Source organism: Rutilus rutilus (assembly GCF_951802725.1).
Source record: "Rutilus rutilus genome assembly, chromosome: 25".
In the NCBI taxonomy this organism is placed as follows: domain Eukaryota; kingdom Metazoa; phylum Chordata; class Actinopteri; order Cypriniformes; family Leuciscidae; genus Rutilus; species Rutilus rutilus.
The window spans coordinates 17,784,677-17,810,107 of record NC_140229.1 but is presented as its reverse complement, the minus strand read 5'-3'; the positions used below and the strand labels follow the sequence as shown (position 1 = coordinate 17,810,107).

The 25,431-nt window shown below is 38.6% G+C and overlaps 1 protein-coding gene across 1 annotated transcript in view; it reads right to left on the bottom strand.

The window, feature by feature from the left end:
- Window positions 1–25,431, bottom strand: part of pcdh1a (protocadherin 1a) — a 78,006-nt gene that overhangs the window by 15,313 nt on the left and 37,262 nt on the right. The window contains exon 4 of the mRNA XM_084401437.1: window positions 9,753–9,972. Coding sequence (XP_084257563.1) covers window positions 9,753–9,972 — 220 coding nt within the window. The remainder of the gene's footprint in view (window positions 1–9,752; window positions 9,973–25,431) is intronic.

Sequence of the window (25,431 nt, the reverse complement as noted above, 5' to 3'; positions counted from 1 at the left end):
GAAACGTCACTTCATCATTGTGTATCAGACACTGCCACCTTGTGGAAAAAGGGTGAATTGCACGTATTCAGTCATCAAAGATTCAATTATTGTTGTGCAGAAAAAAAAAAAAAACATACACTTTTACACACCTCAGGTCATTAGCACCCCAATACAATTTTTACCACAAAAAAAAAAAGAAAAGAAAAAAAAGAATGGGAAACCTGGCATTCTTTTATAATTTTATATATTTTCTTCTTTATTTGAGTAATACTAAGAAGGTTGATGTCTAACTTTAAAAAAAAATGTATGAGGAGGAGGGTAGTGAATGACGTCCCGGGTCACTAAAGACCCGAGATATGCGATTATTATTATTTAATATTTTTTTATATTTATTATTTAATATTTAAGTATTAAACCGTGCGTGACCCACTCTCTCGATCTTTCTGCAGCCTGTTTGCATTCATCCAAAACTCTGCAACACAGATACATCTGATCCCTGGTTGGATATTTTTTTCCTGCCACAGCACTGTAACTGTAAACGGCGCAGTACAGAACAATAAAGAGGGTAGAATTGAATGATAGCACAATGAGCACAATAGCTGTGCTGGAACCTACTGGCATTAAGGCCAGCGAGCCACTGACAGCTCACCTCTGGAGGGTAAACAGAACCAGGACACATTGTTTCACCCCTCCCCCCTCCACCTGAAACAACCACCAGAAAAAAAAAACAGAGAAAGAAATACTGTCCGAAAAATCCAGAGCATCACATGCGCCTCTCTCGTGGGGAAGGTTGAGCAGAGAGCAGAGAGCAGAGAGGCTGGCTCGGGCCTCTGCAATCAATTCTACTAACAGGCAGGGACTCTGACAAGGCCCAACGCCATCTGTCTGAACAGAGCCGTGCCCCGCGTCGTCACGCCACGCTGGCACCCGGGCAACAGCCCAAGCTGGCACCCACAAGACAAACAAGCCCCCTCAGACTAACACTCTGTTCTTCAGTCTGTCCCTCTCACTTCCTCTCTTTCAACACACACATTGTCACATACAGAACAAACAAAGACATGTCATCTTTGGTACACCAACAAACTAGCAAACGATCACACATAAACACAAATCACTCAAAAAACAAGACCGACCGCCACAGCGGCGCGAGATCTGAATGCGTCGTGCGATTGAACGTGCGAAAAATGAGCTCGGGACACAATGAAAAATGATTTCATTAAAATCCAGCGCTTGAAACTAAGAGAGAAGCTGTCAGCGGAGTTCAAAAGACATGTTACATTATTAGGACTTCATAAGGCACTGAAACATCACAGGAACAAAGAAGAAAGAAAAAAAAATCACACAGCATTGCTAAAGTTCCTCATCATTATGCAAATGCCATTTTATTCCATTTTATCTCTGTCTCTTTTTCCACTCTGGCCATATGTGCTGTGGCTCATGTTGGGGCTTCAAACGGAGGCTCAGCCAGGCCACATGCAAATACCCCCATCTGGGGATCAAACAGCCCAACCTGATCGTTCGACACGCTGTGGGCCCTGAGATCTGGTCAAACGTCACCGTTGACCTGTGTAAAACTCCCAGCGAGCTCTCGGGGAGGAAACCTGTGCACTTTACTCTCCCTTTGGGACCGTACACTTGGCGAGTGAGCGCTTGTCTTAAACAGTACAAAAGCAATCTAACACGAATAGGACCCAATATCAGTGCCTTAGAGACCAACCGTTCTGACAATCGTGTCTAATGAGCCTTTAAAAGCGTTTCTGAGAGTCAAATTATTCCAGACGCACGCAAGACTGGATTGTCGTTAGAAAACTGCGATGTTCGATACAAAAAAACAAAAAAAACATGCTTGATAGTTCCTTCATAAATCAAAATTAGCAGCCCTAATCAGAGTCAAACAACCACTTATCAGGAAGGAATGATTCATCAGCATCAATCCCTCCTCTTTTTCCTTCTCTCTCGAGTGGAGGAAGTGAATTGGAAGCCGCAATAAAGAGAAAATCAGCATTTGCGAGCATGTCATTGTTCGCTGGCTGTCACTCAGATTGTCTACATAAATGAGTTCTGTACACCTGGCTCGTCCAATCAAACGAGTCCAATTAAGAGAGAAGATTAAAACTCTGAACCTGTTATGGAAGACGTCCTCACCGCTAGCGCTGCCAGTCTCGAAAAATCAAAATCAAGCCTTTCAGAACTGGGTGCGCCTGTACACATTAGTCCAGAAATAAGTATTTTGGGTGGCCTCCATGTTGCCGTACTAATAATACAGAGTAGCATCTAGAGTAAAGCACAAGCTGTTATAGTACACTGAAATTGTGTTGTCGCCACTGTGGTTTCTATACAGGCGAGTTCATTTGAAATGAATTTACTGTAACTCAAGCAGATGGGGCCACATACGAACACACTAACAGCTGAAAACAACCACTGATGAGATCTGCAAGGAAAAAGTGTCCCGTCGGATTCTGTAGACTTTTGATTTCATGTTCATTTTTCATCATAATGCTAATATGATACTAATAAGCATTAGCCAGCACTTTAACTAATGATGCTCATCAATTCTAATAATGTCCACGATGATGACAGATTTATTGAAAGATTGCATTCAATACAACTAAAAAGGCTGACAATCTTTCAGTCCAAGGGAAACGACGACTTTTTCCTGTTTATTAACTATGGAGTCTTAAATGATTTGTAATTAACATTAATCTAATTATTATACAGCACTGTATCATTCATCTGCCTACATATGGTGATACAGCAATGCAAATTACTCATCGCTACATAAATATGTATGGCTGCTTGGGCAAATGTTCATTTAACAAAATCAATGCTTTTCTACAGAGTTGGTTAATGGGAAGTCTTTAGCCAGGCTCTGAAGCAGGGCACAGCAAAAAGAATGTAAAAAATAAATTTGCACCAAATATTTCTCAGTGTACTTCACCTCAAGTGACTCTTTAAAATGTTCAAAACAGTTGCTGTGATCAACTGCAAATGTATGCAAACATCTCTTTTAAATAATATTGCCCTTACCATCTGCCTTCTGTAACTCCTCTGGTTCTACTTGCACCGTCCACAACGACGGTGTTTTCGGCATGGGAGGCAGGCACGCTAAAAAGAACCCTAAAGACGGCAGTCTCTAGCGTCAGTTGCTAGTGTGCCTCTTGAGGCCAAGGGAGTGAGGTTTACTCACACAGCTCTTACTAGCTGGCCTCCGTTACACTCACCTCCCTAAACCTCACTCCCATCCGGGTCACGGCACCAATTTAACCCCTCCGGTTCTACTTGCACCGTCCGCTCCGAGCAGGATTTGAAGCGCTGTTTCCGGTTTGGGAGGCAGAAGCTCTAACAAGGACACTAAAAACCACAGGCTCAAGCGTCAGTCTCTAGTGTGCCTCTTGAGGCCAGGGAAGTGAGGTTTACTCGCACAACACTTACTAGCTGGCCTCCGTTACACTCACCCCCCAAATACTCACTAACATCCTCGTCACAGCACTAGGTGTTTCCGCCATGGAAGACATGAGCGTTAAAAAGAACGCATGGGCAGTAATAGCATGATGTTAATTGGGCCAGTAAATAATGCATAATGTATGGTAACCCTTTTTTTTAACAGTGTCCTTGTTACACATTTTACATGTACTTACTATAATAGATACAACAGTATATTATGCATAATTATATGCCACTAACTAACCCTAAACCAAATCCTAAAAACCTAACCATAAGTACATATTGCTAATTAATATTATTCAGTACTTGAATGTATAATTACACTGTAACAAGGACACCTTAAAATAAAGTGTAAGCTAATCTATTTTAAGCCTCATTTAAATAGCAATGAGTTGTGTTTACATAGGAAAAAAGTATGTTTCTTTATTTAAATACAGTGCTGTGCTAGCGGGTGGTTAAAGGGATAGTTGACCCCAAATTATGTTGTGTTTGGCTGAAAGAAGAAAGTCATATACACCTAGGATGGCTTGAGGGTGAGTAAATGATGGGATAATTTTACGAACCCTTTAATGCAGGTTTTTGCACTTAAATAGTGTGCACAAAAGGTTTTTTTTTTTTTTTTTTTTTGTGGATTTGCACCACAGTACTTTAATATAAGGAAGATCAGGGAAACATAGTACAGAACAAAAAGCAAGTGCAACCTAAAAACCAGAGCTAATGTTAACGCCAAAATGAGAACTATAGAAATCAATAGTAAAAGATCATGTTACATGAAAATCAAATTGTGTATCACAGATCTCAGGAAGCCCGTCTGAGCCTTTTCTCTAAGGAGAAAAGCCTTGAGCAAAAGAGAGAGCCAGATTGAAAGAGAAGAGAGACAAAAACGAGATCCAACAAGGGGAAGACAGAGAGCGATAGAGAGACAGAAAAAGATACACAGACTCAGCGAGACAGGTAGACAGACAGAAAAAGGGAGGGGGAGGGGGAGAAAGAGAGAACAAAACAGAAAACATTTTCCTTCCACTAAATCACTGAATCCCAGAATTTAAGACCATCACCCCTTCTCTCCCCACCATATACCACCAAATTACATCATACACTTCAATCTGATCCAGGATCAAAGGGGAATTGCGCGGGTGCCATGGAAACACACTTCAAAGACTTCCTCTTCCAGCATCCAGTGTAAACCTCTGCAACTGACTGGTGTTCGCACAGAAGAGACGGCGGGTTTTGTTGACTTCTTAAGAATAAGAATATGTCTGACAACTGCCTGAGCTGAAATTTTATATTTACTGATGGAACGATATAACTCTGCTGCAAACTGCATAATGAGAACTGTCAAAAGTGTAAATTCTTGCATTACATTGATGTTAGAGAGAAGTGTGTTTTCTTGATTAGCATGGGAAACATAGTACAGTTATAACTGTTATATATTACAACTGTTATTATACACTGTTACAGTTATACACAGTTATACGGTGTTATAATTCACAGAAGTGCTGGTTGTGATGTCACAAAATGGCGTCGGCTTGTCTCGTGAATATGAATTAGGTTATGCACAAACAATTTAACATAATCTTGTACTGTTTTAAAGTGGTCCACTCACCTCGCCACATATTTAATCTGATCTGCCACTGTCGTTCCTGGGATTTTGCAGGTCAGTGGATAAGTGCAAGGATCAGCAACTGAACAATAACTGACTTCATGGTCCAGTATTCTAACTGTGAGTTCTAATCCACACTAATACAACTATTTATATCAGGACTGGGTTGACGTTTGTTTGCATTTTCTCTTGTGATGTCACTAGAATGGATGTAGCGATTCGCTGAAACGCAACATATTAGAGTGCAAGTGTGAGAGGTGTATGCTGGAGAGAAAATGCTGCTGTCACTTTCCACAACTGATAAGAAACACAACCAACATACAGCGGTACAAATAACAAATTACAGCACCGTATTGTCGCTCATTACAACACACAATAACCAAACAAATCCATACTGAAGAAATTGGAGATGTGTTAGATACATCCCTGCCATAAGCTTTCATAAAGTTGCGGAAACATTCAAAATCGGCATTGCTTGGAAAATGGAAAACAAAGCAAAATGCAAACCGCATAAATTATCTCTGTTGTTTATTAAAGCTATAAACCCCGTGAAGCCGTGGTTTACAGTGAATTTAGAACAGCTAAGGGACGTTGTTAGGTGTGAGAATAAGCGGAATGGCTGCCAAGAAACACACAAGCGCAGTCGCGCAGTAATACTGATGTAATGAGGTCACATGTATGTTTGTAAAGTAATTTTCAATGACTTTGAGCCCCAATGGCATCCAATCAGCATCAAGGATTTTTTAATACTGCATTAAAGGAATGTTACAGCTTAAATAAGTTACTCTAAAAATGCTGGGTTGTTTTAACCCATGTTTGGGTCAAATATGGATAAACCCAACCGTTGGTTTACATTTTTAAAATACATTTTTAAACCCAATGGTTGGGTTTGTCCATATTTGACCCAAACATGGGTTGAAACAACCCAGCATTTCTTTTATTAACAGCATGTATAATTTTATTTTTAATTATAATATATTCTATATATAATATTTTTTGATTGAGATCATATCAACTAGTGATTATACGGCGGATATAATGCGAAATTACCCGTAAAATCTGATTATTGCTTCTGATTGGCTGATTATCTGTGATTTAGCGACAGCTTGTGTTAATTCCATTTTCATTTAGATTAACTAAAATAACTAAAACTAAAAACTAAAATGTAATAAAAAACGTACAACTAAAACAACAAAAGTACAACAACTTAAAATGAAAATGAAAACAGAAAATTCAAAATATTAACAAAAACTATAATTATTTCATAAATAATATATAAATAATCTGTATAACACTGCTTTGTTGCTGGACAGTGCAAAGTTTACTTTATTTTGTAGTAAAAATTTCCCAAATATTTAAAGTATTATATTAATGACAATATTTAAAAAATACTACTATTATATTATTATAATTCAGTATACATTACATAATATACTGGTCACCCCACTCCTGGAAAAAAAAAAAAAAAAAATTCTGTCGACCAATAACGTCAAACTGTGTGATCGACAGTTCGTAGCTGTTGTGGTGAAAGCAATGCACTGTATATGCATATTATAAATCACTAGGCTCTCCTATGTGCTGCGTAATACTGTCAAGATGACACCGATCAATCATTAGTCGATTGACAGATGAGAGGTGTAGTGACAGGCTGAAACATTAGCGGAGCTCTTGGTACGTCAGTTTGCGGTCTTATGGATGGATTAGAGGTATCATGTATTTGGGCTCTGTATTGATAGCAGCTAACAATGGTTGTTGTGTCAAATATCCCGTGAAGGACAAGTGAAATATTACATCTGCCATTTGCTCAGCCTGAGAGATGGACGATATTCGACACGTTGTCCAGGGCTGGAGAAACGATATGTTTAGAGTTGCAGTCGTTCACTGAATCGGTCACAGGCTGCAGGTGTTCACTGTATATCTAAAATAGGCAAGAGAACAATGCATTGTGTTCCAGGACTGTCATTGAGAATTGAGAATCTACAGAGGCGGTAACAAAGGTCAGAGCAAATCATAAAACACCATCGTTTCCTGCATGAAGGGGCCAACATCAGCAACATAAAAAAAGGAGACTTTTTATAACCAAAGGCCAAACTGCTTCGGGGATCCGCAGTGTCATTTCTGTTGTGGGCCACAGACGCGCAGGAACGGTGTGTGTGTGAAGTTCACATATTGCTTTTCATCTAGCTTAAACGGAGTGACACACCGAGCACTCCACCCCCCTCACCCCAACCCCCCACCTGTCAATCAGCCCAACGGCAGCGAACAAAACCCTCCACCAGCCCTGCTTGTCACCCTGTCACTCAAATCCCACCGCAAAAATAAATAGGGGGCAGGAAGCAGCACCGTACTGTAGATGGCTCGAGGGGTGGGGGGAGCGGGAACAACAGCCTTTTTAAAATCATTTTCTCCTCCGTAATCTCCCTGAGGTGAGAATCACATTTTAATTAGGTCTACCTCTGGTTAACAGTTCCCCTCCCTGCCTGATCAGTGTACGTGGCCACCCGCCGGTGCTGTCAGACTCGCTCACTCTCAGATCAAACTGGATCAAATCAAAGATGCCAACAATCCTCAGTCCTTCTCACTCTCGTGACACTACCCCAAAACACAACGCAAGTTTGTGCCACGTTAGTCTTTAAAGGAGTTTAAAAATTGTGATTGTCTTCCTCACCCTTATGCTTTTGTTGTTGTCCCACAGAATACACACAAAAAGCGTTGGTAGACTTCAACAGGACTAACAAAACCACTACAAAAGTTTCAAAGACCAAAGTCAATTTAAGTCAAACTTGTTATTTTACGCTTCATCTGCACTTGTGCTGTGAGTTTGGGTCACTTATAATTATTATTATTAAATACTTTTATTTTACAGTACAATAGTATTATTAATAATTATTAGTGAAAATATATAAAAAGATTAGCCTATATTAAATATCAATATGAGAAAATGAAATACCATTTTGGCCGATAATTCTCCCTGGCCGAAATGTCAGTGGATCCCTAATTATTATGGTAATAATAATAATAATGATATATATATTATTTTTTTCTTTCATTTTTATAATATATATATCAATTATTATTATTATTAAAATGAGTAATAATAATTATATAAAAATAACAATATTAATATTTATCATTATTATTGTTGTTGAATAATCATATTCTATGGGTTCCATTAGAAAAGTGGCCTGAATTTCGATTGTTTAAACAACAACAACAACAAAACCATCTTTGGTGATTTTTTTCACTATATCCTCATTCTAAACTTGATTTTAACTGCACATTTTAAAGCTCATCTTTTGGTCACATCTTTGTCACCTTTTGCATCTCTAATGAGTTTGCATGCCTGACTGGTAATGCTTCATATTTGATTTGAGACCCACGGTGTAGATAAAGATTATCAGTGAATAATGACTTACATTTCTGTTCATCATACAAACCTATTGAATGGCTTCAGAAGACTGATAGTGCAAAAGTTTTATGGTACTTTTAGTTATTTTCAAATGTTAATAGCCCTATAAAAAAGTCTCAGGTTACGTACGTAACCTGGTTCCCTGAGAGGGGAACGAGATGCCACTCGAAAGGGAATAAAAATACCAGAATACAGGTTTTGAACAACATGAGAGTTTAAAACTTTGTATCTGATTCTGATATTGTTTTGGGTGGAATATGCCTTTCAAAGGCCCTATATTCACATATTCCCGGAGATATTGGCCAAACACCATCATGCAAAATCATGCATAACACATCAGACATAGGTGAGACCCACAAGGCAATGTACAAACAGAAGGTCATGTGTTCATTTGCTGTAGGATTTTCTCTGCAGAACACAGAGCCAGTCACACGCGGTGCTGACATTTCACTTCCTAAACGGTTCCCCTAGAATCCGATGCATGTCTGTGGGTCTGGCAGACTCCCCCTACACGTGGAGTAGGTTCCCATTGTGAAATCAACAGGACGTTGTGTTTCACAGAGCATGTTAAAACACTGATGTGAGAAGACTGAAGTACATTTCACAGCTAAAATGTTAACACAAGCTCACAGAGCCATCCAGAGGAATATCAGCTTGTTAATTCAGCACAACAGCCTAAATAGAGAAGGAGATAGGTGCGAAAAAGTGGTATTATGGAAGCATTGCTGTTGTAATGAAGATTAAATTGAACAGGGACAAATTTGCGAGGGCAACATTTAAAATGGCAACTGCTGAGAGGATGTTTCTGGTTATGAGAACGACAATATAAATGAATTACAGAAAGCATGTCTAGTACGTCTCCTGCGGAATTTAGTAATGGCTGAGCGGTATTGACGTTAGGCTATCCTGCTTAGTCCTTGCGTTTTCTTTTTTTGGTTTCGCTTTCCGTCTTATTGTTTTATGACCCCAGCAGCTGCTGTGAGAGCAGTTTGGCTTCAGCAAAGAAGCTGTTTACAATCAGCACACTGTTGTCTGGGCAGACGTCAAAGTGCAGATTTATTTGGAGACCAAAAGCTCCATTAGTCTGAGTTTTTAATTAGCACACTTGTGTGAGAGGGTCATTAAGAATGATTTGCTGTTGTGATTGAGGGCTTGCTGATAGGCAAGACACAGACCCTGCTGAGTCTGCTTCTGACCCCAAACGCATAGATCTAGATGCGGCCAAAACAAAGCAGCGTTGGCGAAAAAAAACAAAAAAAAAAACATTCGGACTTTGCACATAAATGAGATGTAACAGAAGTTTAAAGCTCTTACCATTTTCTGGGTGTTCCATCTCTCCGATGCTGCCATCAGGGGTGGTCCGTTCGTAGTGGTCCTCTGGCAGGGCGAGGGGGCCGATACGGGGTCCTGAAGAGCTCTTGCTGCTGGGGGTCTCGGACTCCTCCAAGCCACTGTCATAGTAACTTTGCTGAGAGGAGTCGTGCTGATCTTGCACGGGATTGGCTGTGGAGAACGTCACTCTGCGATGCGGGAGCTGCAATCGAGAGGAAAGAGGGGCCTTCAGTCACACAACAATCTAATTATAACTTTAGGCCCCAAAACTAGGCTAATTGACCACTAAATTTGTAATATCACACTTCAGCAGACGGGCATTTTCAATATGTAATTTCCAGAGGGGCGGCTAATGAGGAAACGTTTTGTTCAAATTGAGGGAAAATGGTAAAGAGGGAATCACTTATTATTAGTATCTCTTGGCAGAGGGGGAAAGCATTATAATTCTCCTTTGATATCACTGCTTAGGTGACCACATTGTTTTTCACAAGGCCAATGAGGGCAAACACTCGTGCTGAAATACAGAAGCGCAGAGCTCATAAAACAGTGGAAATCACAGAATCCTGCAGAAAAGCCTCCATTCCCAATTCCGTGTGAGCTCAAAGCTCAACAACTGCAGGGAGGGATCGATAGTGCCAGGCTGCACACACGTACAAACACACACACTCAGACTGGCAAACAGAACCATTTTAGAGTAGGAATTAGGGCCATTAAGAGAGCAATTTCAGTTCATATAAAAAGCCCATTAACACGGCCATTTAAAACATATAGAGAGGCCATTATTAAGGCTACGTACTTCACATCCCAAAGTTGTGAGGCTTTCTTTTCCCCCTTCTAATTCAGCATGTTTATTTATAAGCTCATTCATCAATTTGAATGCACATTATTTTCTTGACTTCTCCCGAAAACGAATGTCCAAATTGTTTAGAAGTGCATTGCACATACAAATATTGTTAATCTGTACATTTGCATAGCAAGTCATGCAAGGTATTGCTCATTTACATTCATGACAGGGTTGCGCAGTATATCCGCAGTACAATTCTAAATCCAACACCAAGAAGAAACCGACAGCATACTCTCCAAACAGTGTCACTGATGTTCACTTTAAGTATAGGCAGCTTTGTTAATTATAATGGGAGCGATTTTGTTTGGATGTGTTGCATTGAGCTGCATACCTCAGGTGTAACTGTGTATATATAAATATAAAATATGCACACACAAACACACATTAATGTTGTATGTAACATATTAATGTTGTAATATATCCAATGCTATCTCACGACCAATTCGTACGAATTCGTACGAATGATAAAAAGTTGGCTAATTCGTACTAATTCGTACGACCTCACTCGTACGAATTTGTACGATTTGTCTAAACCCACGTGATGGGTAGGTTTAGGGGCGGGGTCAGGGGTAGGTCATTCGTATGAATTCATACGAATTGGCCAATTCGTAAAATATGTCCGATTTTGCAAAAACCGTACTAATTCGTACGAGTCAGGTCGTATGAATTCGTACGAATAAGCCACCTCGTAGAATTTGTATGTTTTCCCGTGAGATCGGGCTGAATATATCTTATAATACATACAGTATACATTTAGAGGTTGGATTTCCAGCAACATTAACTATATTGTGATATGCTGTACTGTTACCATGATATCAAATTAATTGTACTGTGATACAAGATCTTGGTCATTCGGCCCATCCCAAATCTATTCACTTATACACATCCCCTCATTTCATCATACATGTACTTCCACTGAACAGTTGTACTTTGTGCTCACTCTTTACTCTCTCACGCTCATATGAGTTGTAGGCCTGTTCTTCGTGTGCTCCCTTGTGCCCTGGTATTTACGGTTAGTGAGGCACTGAAGTGCATAGACGAAAATTCTCACTGCACAGTAATTACTTTGACTTCCTTAGCAAACTCAGACATGGACTCGCAGCATGAGTCCCTCTGTTGTCAAAGCTTTCATTCAACGAGTGTGTGCGTGTGTGGAAGAGAGAAAGAGATACAAAGGAGAACCATGGGTCTTTTTGTCTTGGGGCAGAAACTTTTTAATGTATTTCCTTTTTTAATTTTCTTATTAATTTGTAGTCTTTGATGTGCAAGGGACTGCATGCACACCATTCTTTGGGTGGCACACGTTTTAGTCACTGTTTTATCTTTTGTAAAATGTGCTTATCGTGCTTTGTAGAAAATGCAAATGGAACTGCTTGATCACTGTAAAGGGATGTAGTGATTACAAGGCCACATGTAGTATGCAAATTGTAGTGTTTGATCTACAGTAAGGGACTTTGAAAAGAAAAATCCTCAAGTGCGGTTTTATTAGGGAAAGCACATTATAATGGTTATGATATTTTAATTGCTAATATCATTGCCATCCCAGGTACCATCCTGGAAAAATGCCATTCTCGGTGACTGGAATTGTACTTCAGACACGTTGCTATTTAAACCTAAGAGAGACATTTAGTTATTTAAATATGGATTCTTGCTTAAACTGCTCCTACAGGCATTGCTCGCAAGTCAGCACTTTTATCCCCCCTTAGCGCTGGAAGCTGCAGCTCTGCAGTTCTGCAGATGGGATAAAGTCTTAGCACCAAGTCCAGTCTCTCTCCCTCCAGGGGGAGCACTGCAGATCTGGGAGGGGGGTTGTTGTAGTAGGGGTCTCAGCAAAGCAGGACCAAGATAAAGGAACAGAGCATTGGCTCTCAATGCAAGAAGGCCAGTCTCCAATCTAGCTGGCTTGAGTTTTGCACTGATGCCTGGAGTAAAGTGATCCCTGATTAGAATCGACCTGCATGGATTCTGATGACTGTGAATTGGATAAGTGGAGTTTGGTACTGTGGAGAGAGAGGGTCTCATAATAGAATGGATTGGGAGAAGAGCTGGAGAGAGAGTCTTAAGATTGTAGAGGGACCTGGAGTGGGCAGAGTCGTCTTGGATTGGAGAGTGAGTGCCTTGGACTGGGCAGATAATTTTGGACAGGACAGAGAGTCTTGGATTGAAGATGGTCCTGGATTGGAGAGAGGGACTTGGACCGGGCAGAGAGTCTTGCTTTGGAGAGACAGCCTATAACTAGGCAGGGAGTCTTGGATTGGAAAGGGTTTTGAATTAGAGAGAGAAGTTTGGACCAGGCATACAGTCTTGCTTTGGAGAAAGAGGCAAGAATTAAGCAGGGAGCATAGGATTGGAGAGGGTCTTGGACTGGAGACTGTAACTGGAGGGGGTGAGTGCTAATCTGCTGTCTCCAGGACAGAAATTGAGAATTGTTAAAACGGTCACTGTTAAACTGGACTTGAAACCAAAGAAAGGTTCAATTACCTTTCGCAAAAATGACTCGACAAAGTAGAAAAGAAAGACAACGAGGCCCTGAAGGAATTTGAATTAAAAATAAACAGAATGTGGACATGGGGAAAATGGAATAATAAAAACATGCAAAACTGAATATAGACTGATTATAGAATATAATCCCCGCACAGATATGACATCAAAATGAAGTCCCATGAACAGAGACAGAGGGAAAAAATGGCGTTTGCGGGGCTTGGGTGTTGTGCCTCTGAGCGGATAATGGAGTGCCACCTGATTTCTGTCTTTTCATCATGCACAAGGTGTGGTTTGTGGTGAAATACTCCACAAATGTATAGCCGATACACAGGGTGGTTTAAGCTGCAGGCAGGGCGGCGAGCCTGAGCTTTTCCTACCAGTGATTCATTCAGCCTATTACTCCTGCATGCTGTCATACCAAATGGCGTGAACTATGAGATTTGTCATTAGAAGTGGCAGCTCGATCCCCTGTACTCTGCGTACGGCCAATGCAGGCTTTTACTGTGTCAGTGCTGTTGCAGCTTCAAACCCTGTACCAGTTTTAAACATTCTGCTTTAGCAGTGCGGCTTTCTAGGCAGGGAGGGAGATCTATCGAGGGAGAAGCTCTCATGTCTCTAATGCACAGAGGGGTTTGTATCTACCGAGCTTTGCTGGTGCAATTAGCCACTAGTGAATGCTAAACAAGTATGACAATAGCTTTCTCCTGCCTTCTCTCATTTCAATCACCTGCTCTTCTTCTTTTTCTTGGTTCATGTCTTGACTTTTTTCCTCTTTTTCACAACTACCCCCTCCATTCTGTTTTATTCTCCAACACATTTCCAGAGTGCCCCCTCCCCAACTCCACATTCCTCCCTCCCTGTGTCTCTTTGATAAGTCTGGACTCTTTGAAGACCCTCGTGTCACACTTCTTGCCTCCAAGCTATTGCACCTAAAAAAAAGAAAAGAAAGAAACACAACTCTAAAAGATGGAAGAGGAAAGAGCCAAGGAGGTGAGAGTCGGATGGAAAATAAGAACGGATCCTTATGTGCCTAACACCCCCCCGCTCTCTGTGATTTTATGCTGGCTGCATCTCTTCCGAGGTGCACTCCTTCATTGTCATGTTTGTTTGCGCAGCTCATTTTTCCTCTGCTCTACATGCCTTCTGAAGCAGCGGCTCATTGATCCTCGCACACACCTGCAGCCCTGCAGCCTGAACGCTCGCTCAGATCCCCTTTGACTAACGCATGGCGGCAAGAGTTCACCCACCGACTTTAACCAAGCGAGAGCACAGAGGTTCACACTACATCTCCTACTCAGTGTGGGTGCACAAGGGCAGGAAAGATCTCTAAATTAACCATTGGACAGCAGCTGAGAAAACAACCTTCAATAGCTACCACATAATATATCACAACAGACAGCACAACAGACCTTTCCAGACACGTCATTGAAAAGTCTATACAAATAGTTGGTTTTAATGCCTGAAAAAGCATGAAAACTGCAAAAAGTCACATTAAAACAGTAGTACTGTACTTTACTTCAGTGATCTAGGGCAAAAGTTTTAAGCCAGTGACCACTATTCTACCAAATAATAGAAACAAAATTTCAGCAGATAAAATCACTCCTCATGTTTGGAGTGATTAGGAGGTGAAACAGGAGATAACACAATATTATACAAAAACCTCTATAATCACTACGCTATGCAATGAGTGTGTGAAGTGAATGAGTATAAACTCTGAATGTAATGAGCGCAAATCAAACAGCTGTGTTGCCAAGCTTGGCAAGAGTAATATAATCTAAAATACTTAAAATACTAATCTTACACATTTTCTACTATTTCATACAGTATGTCTATTTAAACGATTTAAACCTTGTATGATATGATATGATACACGAATGAATGAAACAAGCATAGCATGATCACAAATCAAATTGCATTGCATTGCCATCTCTGCGCGTCTCTCAGAAACCAGCTCTCGGTCAAGAGTAATATCAACTAAGATACTGAATCATACACATTTCTACTTGCTACTTGATATGTCTATTTAAACATTTTAAACCTTGTACAATATGATAGGCTACATGATATTTATCGTCTCACTCTCTCTTGGAGATGGCAAGCATTTATTGTAATCCTTATCATTTGTTCTAATTTGCATTTGTTTGCATAATAAAATAAAATAAAAATTCAACTTCCATGTTCTCTTTTTTCCCCCCTTTTATTTAACATTTAGTATTATTGTTTTAATTAGAAGATATTTAAATATTCATTTAATTATTATGATCAGGAAACTGATTATGAGCCGGAACTCGAACTCATGTCGCCCAAAGCACAACCGAACAAATTTTTTATTTCATCATAAAAATTGGGGTCTTAACCACAATTCAAGAAAAGGGAGATAGTTTGCAAATCTCGAAAATCCTGCTTATCATTTAATCACCCTCATGTCATTCCAAATCTGTATGTATTCTGCAGAACACAAAAGAAGATATTTTGAAGAACTTTCGGGTGAATGTGCTTAAATAGTACATTAATTAACTATTTCTAGCCTTATTCACAAAACTCAGCTGTATTTGAACTGCGCTATTACCACCCACAGAAAGGCAGGTTGGAAACATAATTTTATGACAAAGAGATGTTTGTGCACATTTTCTACTGAGCAGTTGTTAATCAAATGATGATCACATTATAAAGAGAATGACGCCTTTATGATTTACATAATTCTTAAGTGAATTGACCACTAAAACAAGACAGCACGGGCAATTAAATGGCGCTAAAGACAGACACAATATATTCTTAGTGAATTTTCCTGGTGTTCATTTTTTTCTTTTGCATAAATGCTAATGACAACATGATGATTATACAAATACTGTTGATAAAACCAGGACAAGAAAACAAAAAAACATTGCAAGATATTATTGGACTTGAAATGTTTTTGAAGACAAAACCTAGAAAGAAAATAATTTTTAAAGGATATTTATGTCTAAAGGCAAAAACTGACAGCTAAAAAAAGCTATCAAAATCGTATACATTATATAATGTAGCAAGGTCTTAATTAAATTGTTCTTAAATTAATTAGTCTACCTTTTTTATAGTGTGTCCCTGGGATGAAAGGGATTTGCAATGTTTTAAAAGCAATGGTCTAGACCAACTTTGGAATGGCTGGAATGAGATCACAATGGCTGTCATTGTTGACCTTGCTGTGAACCCATAACCTTTCAAACTCTTTGGCCTCCTGTCTATCAGTGAGACGAGATATGAAACAAACACTCCAATCTTCACTCCTTATAACACTCTCCCATCTCACCTTTACTTTCTTCACACCATCTACATTTTAACCTTTCTCTACTCCCAGTTCCTTCACACCCTCTATATTTTACCTTTCTCTCCTCCCTTTTCTCACCTGGCATCTGTCACTCCCTCTCTGCCTCCCTCACAATCTCTCCATCTCTCCCCCAGCCCACCTCTCTGGAATTGTAGGCCGCCATTTGGGATTTGGAGGAAATTGAATTGAATTATGAAGGAATTTCTCTGCAGTTCGATTGGCATCATTTCCCCCCTCACAATAGAACATCATTCTCATATCTCTTCGTGTGAGAGAATGAAAATAGGCCCGGGCACCATTCTCTCTCTCATCCTATTAAATTGAATTTTTCATATCAGAGGGCACCCGAGACATCTGCCGATTCTTTTAAGGCTTGGGAGAAAAACCCATTTCATAACATATGAGAGGTACTGTATATACCTGCGATTTTCAATGTGAAAAATCTGACTTCCTGCGAGAAGAGTGCGGATCCTTCACAGGATAACATAAAATAATAACAACGGTCTCTTTTACAACATTAGAAGCGGAGCTCTGTCAGTGGTGCGTAAGTGTCAAGTTTTCTGAATATTACCATTTAATCCAGGTGGACCAGGCAGCTGTATTTCTGCAATAAGTCTTTATCCAGAGGGATGCACTGGTCAGCCCTACTGCAAGTGTTTGCATTCAGAGCTAGGCAAACACTTGGGCTTGGTTTCCTAAATTGCATTTCATTTGGGCTGTGTTCTGAAAGTCCTTGTTTTGAAAATATTGAGTGACAGTGGGAGAGGCAGTCGGAATATTAAACCACGATGTGGAGGTTGAATGGAAAGGAGAGAGGCACAAAAAAGAGGGAGAAAAGCACTCGAGAAATTAATCCTCAGTATCCACTCCCAAGTGGACACCTTTTTCCTTCTTAAACCTCCATTTCAGAGTTAATATCTCAGTCCCTAAAGCTCCTGGCTGGAAGGCATGCATGGAGCTCAGCCTTAAATTGCTTTAAGGACCTGATATATAATGGGATTGTGGGGAGAGATGACAAAGCTCTCAAGCTCGCGCTAGACTTTAGGAGTTCCCTCTGGAATTGTTTTTGCATCACTATTAATAGGCTATGATGGAATAGCTCGGAAGGTAGTTCACAGTTAAAAATTATGCTGTTAAAGACAATGGCTGTATTACAGTGGTTCTCAAAGTGTGGGATGAGAATTGTAGAAATGCTGTAAAGGTGGTGTGGGAGACTGCCCTAGTTCTCAAATCTTGTACATTTTTACACATTTAAATCTGACGCATTGACAATAAACATGAGAACCAATGAAAAGTGGGCACGGTTTCTCCTCCTCCTATGGTGTCGCAATGCTTATGTAAACAAAGACGTTCTAGCATGGATCGTTAACTCTATAAAGACTGCTGTATCGTATTTGATACTTAAATTTGTTGTACACAATCTATTCCATGCCTTCTGTCATCAGATTCATAGTTTATACTAGCAAGTAAAATGGCCCTCAGTATCATTCTAAAAATGTTCACCTTTAGGCATACCTGTCAACCCTCCCGTTTTTCCCGGGATTCTCCCGTATTTTACATTGCTATCCCGCTATCATCCCGTTTAAATATTTTCCCGTATTTCTCCCGTATTTTTAATCTTTCTATAATTTTTTTTTTTTTTAAATCCCAATGGGCGCAAACCAGTTAAGCGAAAATCCCGCCCTGCAGCTAATTTCATTGGTTAAGGTTACAATGACGGGTAGGTTTAGGGATCAGTGTTTGGTGTAGGCAATCAGTACTGTGATTCACATGACCAATAAAATCTTTAGAATCGGCTGCAGGGCGGGATTTCCACTGAAGTAGTTAGGGGGAAAAAATCGCGCGAAGAAGAACAGCAGCATCCGAGGATGGACGAACATGAGAGAGATGGCATTAACACACGCAATTATGTCAAAATGTCCGTTTTGTCGAGTATCCTCATAAGAGCAGTCTGAGCAGTCTTAAATTAGTTTAAAAAAAAGTCGTAAATGAAAGCAAAGAGTTGTGAGAGAATGAGACGCGAGTGAGATCCGTCAGCGGCTGTTTTTAAAGAGACAGTAGCCAATAAAGCTTTCTGTCAGTAAAGTTAATCAAAGAACAAAGGTAACAGAGAAAAGCACTCACTGCTCTTGACTAAAGATCTTTTTTTTACTTTAATAAGGATTAATCTATGTACAATTTAAATTGTATGCAGTGCAAACTGTTTGATAACTTCAATTTCTGTATATTTTTCCTACCTGTTAGACAAATATTTAAAATATACTGTTTTATGTTTTTCTACCTTAATTTGGAGATTAATTGTGAAATTATTACATTATAAAATGTTAAAAAGTACGTTTTTTTTAATGGCAATTAATCGTGATTAATTAATGCAGTTAATTGTTGCAATTGATAAAAATAAATAAAGAAACATGATATAAATTAAAAAAAATAAAAATAAATAAAGAAACCCCCCCCCCCCCCCCCCCCCCCCCCCCGTTCAGATTTCCCGTATTTTGGTATCCAAATGTTGACAGGTATGCCTTTAGGCCGTGTACACGTTTCTTTTTTATGTGAAATCTTTAATATCTTTTTTAATAAAATAAGCATTAGAGTGTTAGTAATATTTCAGTATAAACACTTACTGGATTGAAGCAGCTAAGATTTACTTGATTAAAGTCATGTGAAAATGTGGGTATCAAATATGATCAGGCATTTTGAGGAATGTTTATTTACACATCTCTAAATCATCATTGCATTATAGTTTTTGCCCCCATAATAAAAAACTACAGAGTGTTGATCATAAAACTAAGAATTTAAATATCATCTTACTGGGACATATTATTGGGAGATTTTTGAAAACTGATATTTATATGCATTTTATGTAAGTAATCTGCTATACTTTTATAGAATCTCACTGATTTACATTACAAGATATCATAATTTCCTATTTTGGCCACATACATATCAGCAATTGCACCAAACTGCATATGTGTATGCTTCTGAATAAAACTGAGGTGTTTTTTTCCTCTCGAAAATCATACTACTGTATATGAGCCACAAAAGCCTGATGTATCAAATATGATTTTTATCATGGTTTTTGGTTCAATAAACGGTTCCATTAAAAAAAAAAAAAAAAAAATGTTTGGACTATTATTTCATTTTTACAGGGATAACAAGGCAGATTGAAATGGTGGAGGGCAAGATTGGCAGTAAACAATGACTTAAATTCTGGTCTGTTCCTCACACAAATCAATACCAAAAATGAGCACCGCTGCTGTAGATCTGTACTTTTTCCGTACATTCTAATATTAAAAGAAATGACTAACCACACTCTGAATTTAAAATAACACATAAAATAAGAGAGACTATATTAAAGAATAATGTTTAATTGGAAGCCAGAGAGCTCTTTCATCTCTTGCTCAGAGCTCTATGCCATGGCAATGGAACTTGGACAAAATTCCTTTATTGATCCATTTGAGCAAACCCGTGGTTTGGCAGCTGCCTAACTGTGTTCAACCAGACGTAAAAATGACTCTTAGAAAAATTCTTTATCTGCAGCGAGGCCGGCTCGCTCATGTGATTTCTCCCTTCGCTTCCGAAATCAGAAGGATGTCTTGTACGGAGTTCTGTTTGCAAATATCAAAGGAATTGATGGAGTCGATGATTCTGCTCACATCTCATCCTTCGCCCACTTTAGCCAGTGGGTGAAACACACGGCGGAGAGCTGATGAATTCAAAGCTCTGTCCTCTTAATGAATTAAAAGCTGATTACAGATGGGTGAGTATAGCTCTGGCTACAGCTGGGCCTGCAAGTGAGCTGAGGGAAGGAGAGAGAGAGCGAGAGAGGTAAGTCTCTAAAGAAGAAAACAGTGCGTGATAAAAAAAAAACCCACTGCCGTAAGCCAGAAACAAACTATCTTGTGAAGCCTGGTAATCAGAAAGCATTGATCCGACATTTCCAATTAAGTGAGGACGCATGTAGAGTTGAGGAGTTTGTGATTACGCATTCATGCGTGTGCGTGCAAGGCAAAGTGTTTGTCTGTGCTTAGTGTGGTGTGATAATGGCTTGAAAGTCAAGACATTCTCTCGCTCCCCTCTCTCTCTCTGTTTCTGTGCATTATCTGAATGCAAACTAAAACAAGCGAACCAAAGTTTTACACTGTACCATGTAATAAATGAATGTGGCAGCAGTTAATGCGTACAAGAGCACCCATGCAGGGGATGTGCAACAAAAAGCTCAAAGAGTTCAAACGGCTATCAAATTCTACATTTCAAACATATTTAGTAGACTTAAGGCATCTTTACACGGCTGAGTTAGGGCTGCTCTGTGTTTGTTTGTAGATGTAATGCTGCATAAAAGCCTGACTTAATTATGCCTGCTCTGACTCACTTCAGCCTCTAGTATCAAAGAATGGTTAGCAGTGTTGGGGAAAGTTACTTTTAAAAGTAATGTGTTACAAAATTGCATCACTCCATAATTTTTTTTTTTTCTGCTATTTTACTTCTGCATTACTTTTTCTCACCTGGGGCTGGGCTTGCTTGTTTGTTTTTTAAGAAAAAAATAAAATAATTTTTTTTATTTTTGGCCCAAATAAATATCCTCAGGCTGAAATCAATGCAAATTCACGTCTGTACATTAGAGGGCGCAACTCAAACAAACCAGCTGTGCAAAAGAATAGTACACAGAAGAAGAAAGTTTGCATTTCATTGTTTTTATTCATTTTGAGTAACACTGAATGTTTTGGTGCAAGTGAGATGAGTAAATGCTGACATTTAATCTAGAACTACAATAACCATCATGTTTACACAGCGCACACAGTGTCTCTGCAACTTACTTCCAATCTGTCAGTCAATAAATGGGAAAACAAAGTACCTTATGTTACTTGAATTATCAATAGGCTAATTATTCAGTAGTTGTGTATGACACATTTTGGAAGTAAAATAAAACATTTTCTTACTTGCAGTGCAATACATATTAAGCATCTGCATAGTCTTCTTCATTGACTCGTGCTGGCTACTTGACAAGTCATAATTCATAAATGATGTCAGACTGAATCTCCTGTGTATGTGTGTTAATTCAAAAGATTGGTTAATTTGAATTTCCACTAGCATTTAAACATAATTTAACTCTAAATGAACAAATTCCACAGATTTGCTCCCAGCTCAAAAAGTGTGAGAAAGTTTGGCAGGTGTTGGCCTACACAAGTATTTTATCAGCTTTATTTTATCATCAAGGGGGCCAAACTTAGCAGACTTCGCAACATTTCAACACTTAGTTTGCTAATTAATATTAATATGCTTGAGGGTCCTGTCACCTGCTCCCTCAGCAGTGGATAAGACAGGGATTGAAAAGTGCCAACCTTCTGGGGACTAGAGTTTTCTTTTGCAGAGGAACTCATCTCCAATTTTTTTGTTTGTTTTGGATTTGGTTCAAAGATAGCCCGTCGTTTCTCATGGAAATTAAGTGAGTCAGCTAGTTGGGGATTAGAATAGCAGATGGGAGAGAAAGGAGGCTTCTCCAAGCTGCAAACTTAAATTTACATTCGTTTTATTGGAGATGGTTTCAGCCAATCAGTATGTTGGGATTTGAGGCAATGGCTTTACTAGGCTTTATAGGGGGTTTTGTAGGTCAGTGGACTAATCGGGAGCCAGAGGTGATATTCTGCAGTGCACATTGACCTCCATTACACTACTGCAGGACATTAAAAGAAATAGTGAGAGAGAGACAGAGATACCCATTAGTCCCATGTTAAAGCAACTCATTTCAGTACATTTCTGACCACAAACTCCGAGGCAGATTGGAAGCAGAGTCTGGCCTTAGTCTGTATGTACCACGGCACTTCCGTGGCCATAAAGCTCCAGGGACCTTATCAGTGCAGTGATCGTGTCAAATACACAGAGCGCTTTCAACTCTTCTAAAACATCCACAGACTCACACTCCAACTGTAACTGGGATAGACATTCACAATTGGCTTGGAAAAAAGAAACAGAACAAAATCATAAAAAGGACCTGACACATGGTCTCGATCCCTGCGGACACATGCAGGCCACGCCACATTTTCCAGTCTGAAAACCTGGGCAACAGTGTGTGTTATAACCACTTCCAGCTAATACGGATCAACAATTACAAAAGCTACAAGCTACAAAAATGTACAGAAAAGCACCATAAAGCTTTATAGTGTTATTTGCTTAAAATCTCGCCTTCTATGATACATCTGGTTTAAATATATTCAGATATGACCAAGATGCTATTTTGCATGCTACTATAAATTTAAAGTCATTTAGTTGACAACAACTACTTAATCTTTTTGAATGTATTATTACTAATATACTAGAGCATTTTCTTGGCAGACAAACATGTGAACTAAGTTTACTGTTTAAAACAAACTATTGCTTAAGGGAGAACAAAGTGTTTCTCTAAAAAGTTACTTTTTTCCCATAAAAAAAACAAAAACAACTTAAAACGCTACTAAAAATTTATGTAAATTAGAAGTGCTGTTAGTTTTAGTTAATTACTTGTCAACAATGGTGCCAGGTTTAACATCAATGACATCACACATTGTGTCTTGACGCATCTATATTGAATGTACACAAATACAAACAAGATTTAAAAGCGACAGCATCAAGGGCATTCTGCTATATACTTTGTTCTATGGAAGAAGAGAAAAATCACATGGTATTGGCAGCAGTAAATCATGACACAGTTTACATCTTTGAACTATATTTATAAATCTATCAAAACCAGCCCAATCTAAAACAGGTAATGTGAACCACAAGATACATACTTTTTGGTCTCTTGTAGGAAGCATGAGAAAGATTTTTTTCACCTAATATTGTTATTATTATCATAGCTGAGTCTGTTTTGAGTATGTGGGTCACATGATTTGCTTCAAATTTTCTGCGCTCCTTTTGTCAGCCTGACCTAAAACCCACACATTCGTCCGTGGTGCTGTACATTCTGACTTTGTGGAAAGTAGTTATATATTAATCTTACTTTGTTTCAGTAAAACAAGCAATGTGAACATTGTCTTAAGATGCTTAAAAATAATAGGTCATGCAGTTCATGCTGTTATTTAGCACATTTTGAAACATCCGTATCCCCCGAGATACGTTTCCAGATTATAGGGTAAGAAAAAAGGTTCATCCACAATATTGACAATGTGTATTTAGGGTGTCCAACTCTGTTCCTGGAGAGCTACCATCCTGCAGAGTTTAGCTCCAACCCTAATCAAACACACACAAACCTGCTAAAAGTCTTCAGATGTACTTGTAAACTACATGCATGTGGGTCAATGACGTGACGGCTAAATTTTCTGTCCGATTGCATTTTTTCAGGCAAAAATGGGTTTAAATGCATAAAAAGATACTGCATATTTGTAGTACCTCTCCCATGTATGTACTCACTTTAACTTTTCAAAAACCTTTACTTATTTATTTATTTTATTTATTTATTTAAAGTGTCAAAACATCATGTGGTGCGACCGTCCGGCCATAACTTCTGTTTTGAAAACATCTTTGAAATTACTCTGAATTTATTCAAATTTATATTCTGCACTATTTGGCATGATTTCCAAAATGATTTGTAATCCTTTAAAAAAAATTGAAGCATTTGTATTTATATTTCCATCATAATATACAAACAAACTTTGTCCGATGATGTCCATTTTATGAAATATCATGTGGTGCGACCATCAAGGAACTACCATTTTGGGACTTTTATGTTGAAAACTATTCAAACACAGGAAGTTACATCATAAACCAATTTACCAAGGACCCATGGAAGCAGCAAGCAGGTTAGTAATTCTCTCAAATTTGAAACAAAATAAACCTTTGTAATGGTTGGTATGTGGTTGCCACATTTGGATGTCATGTGGTATGACCTCAAAAAAATGTTAATATTAAAGTTATTTCTACAAATATATATTTTTATTATAAATTTCATAGTGACCTTTTTTGGCAAGCCAGCTTGTTTTGTTTAGGTGGCCAATTCTGTGCATGTAAATTATGACTGAATTTGAAAATATCATGTGGTGCGACCAAATATCATGTGGTGCGACCACTGCAGACTGTTTTCAATGATAGATATATGTCCTAGATTGGCAGTTTTATGCTTTTATATTCAATTGACGGTTTATATATAAAAAAAGTACCTTACTTTAGTATCATTTGGAATAGATTTTTATGCAATTTGGGATTTTTTTTTTATATATTTCAGACAGTTTATGTTTAGTCTTTGTACAATATGAGAAAAATGCAACAACAAAAAAATTAGAGCATGTAATTTCAGTTTAGTAATAATGCATTTATTTGTAGTGTATTTATTATTGCCTATTTATTTATTTAAAACTATTTTAATCTATTTTACCAGATGCCACTGCCAAGCGAAAAAATTCTGACCCTGCAGCAAGAGCAGAGTACCTTGATAGGAGAAGAGTGAAATATTATTACAGTTTAAAATATCTGTTTTCTATGTGAATATATAGTAAACTGTAATTTATTCCTATGATCAAAGCTGGATTTTCAGCATCATTACTCCAGTCTTCAGTGTCACACGATCCTTCAGAAATCATTCTAATATGTAACCCTAGACCACAAAACCACTCAATGGGTCAATGTCACATGGGTCAATTTTTTGACATTGAGATTTATACATCATATGAAAGCTGAATAAATAAGCTTTCTATTGATGTATGATTTGTTAAGATAGAACAATATTTGGCCGATACAACTGAAAATCTGGAATCTGAGGGTGCTACAAAACCGAAACATTGAGACAATTTTCATACCATTGGCTCGTTTTCTAATAACTCGAAGGTGATAGGGCTCTCTAGCGAAACCCCCATTCGTCAGTCTCTGACGTAACTCGTGGTGACTGACTGAAAGGGAACTATAGAACTATAAAACATAGAACATCTATAGAACATAACAGGCACAATAGCGGTATAAACATACATATTTATCAGTTCAATAAGCATCACATGACTAAACATGCATCAGCGTTTTCAAATACCTCCGGTTTCACAATCCATGCTACAACGCGAAAACTG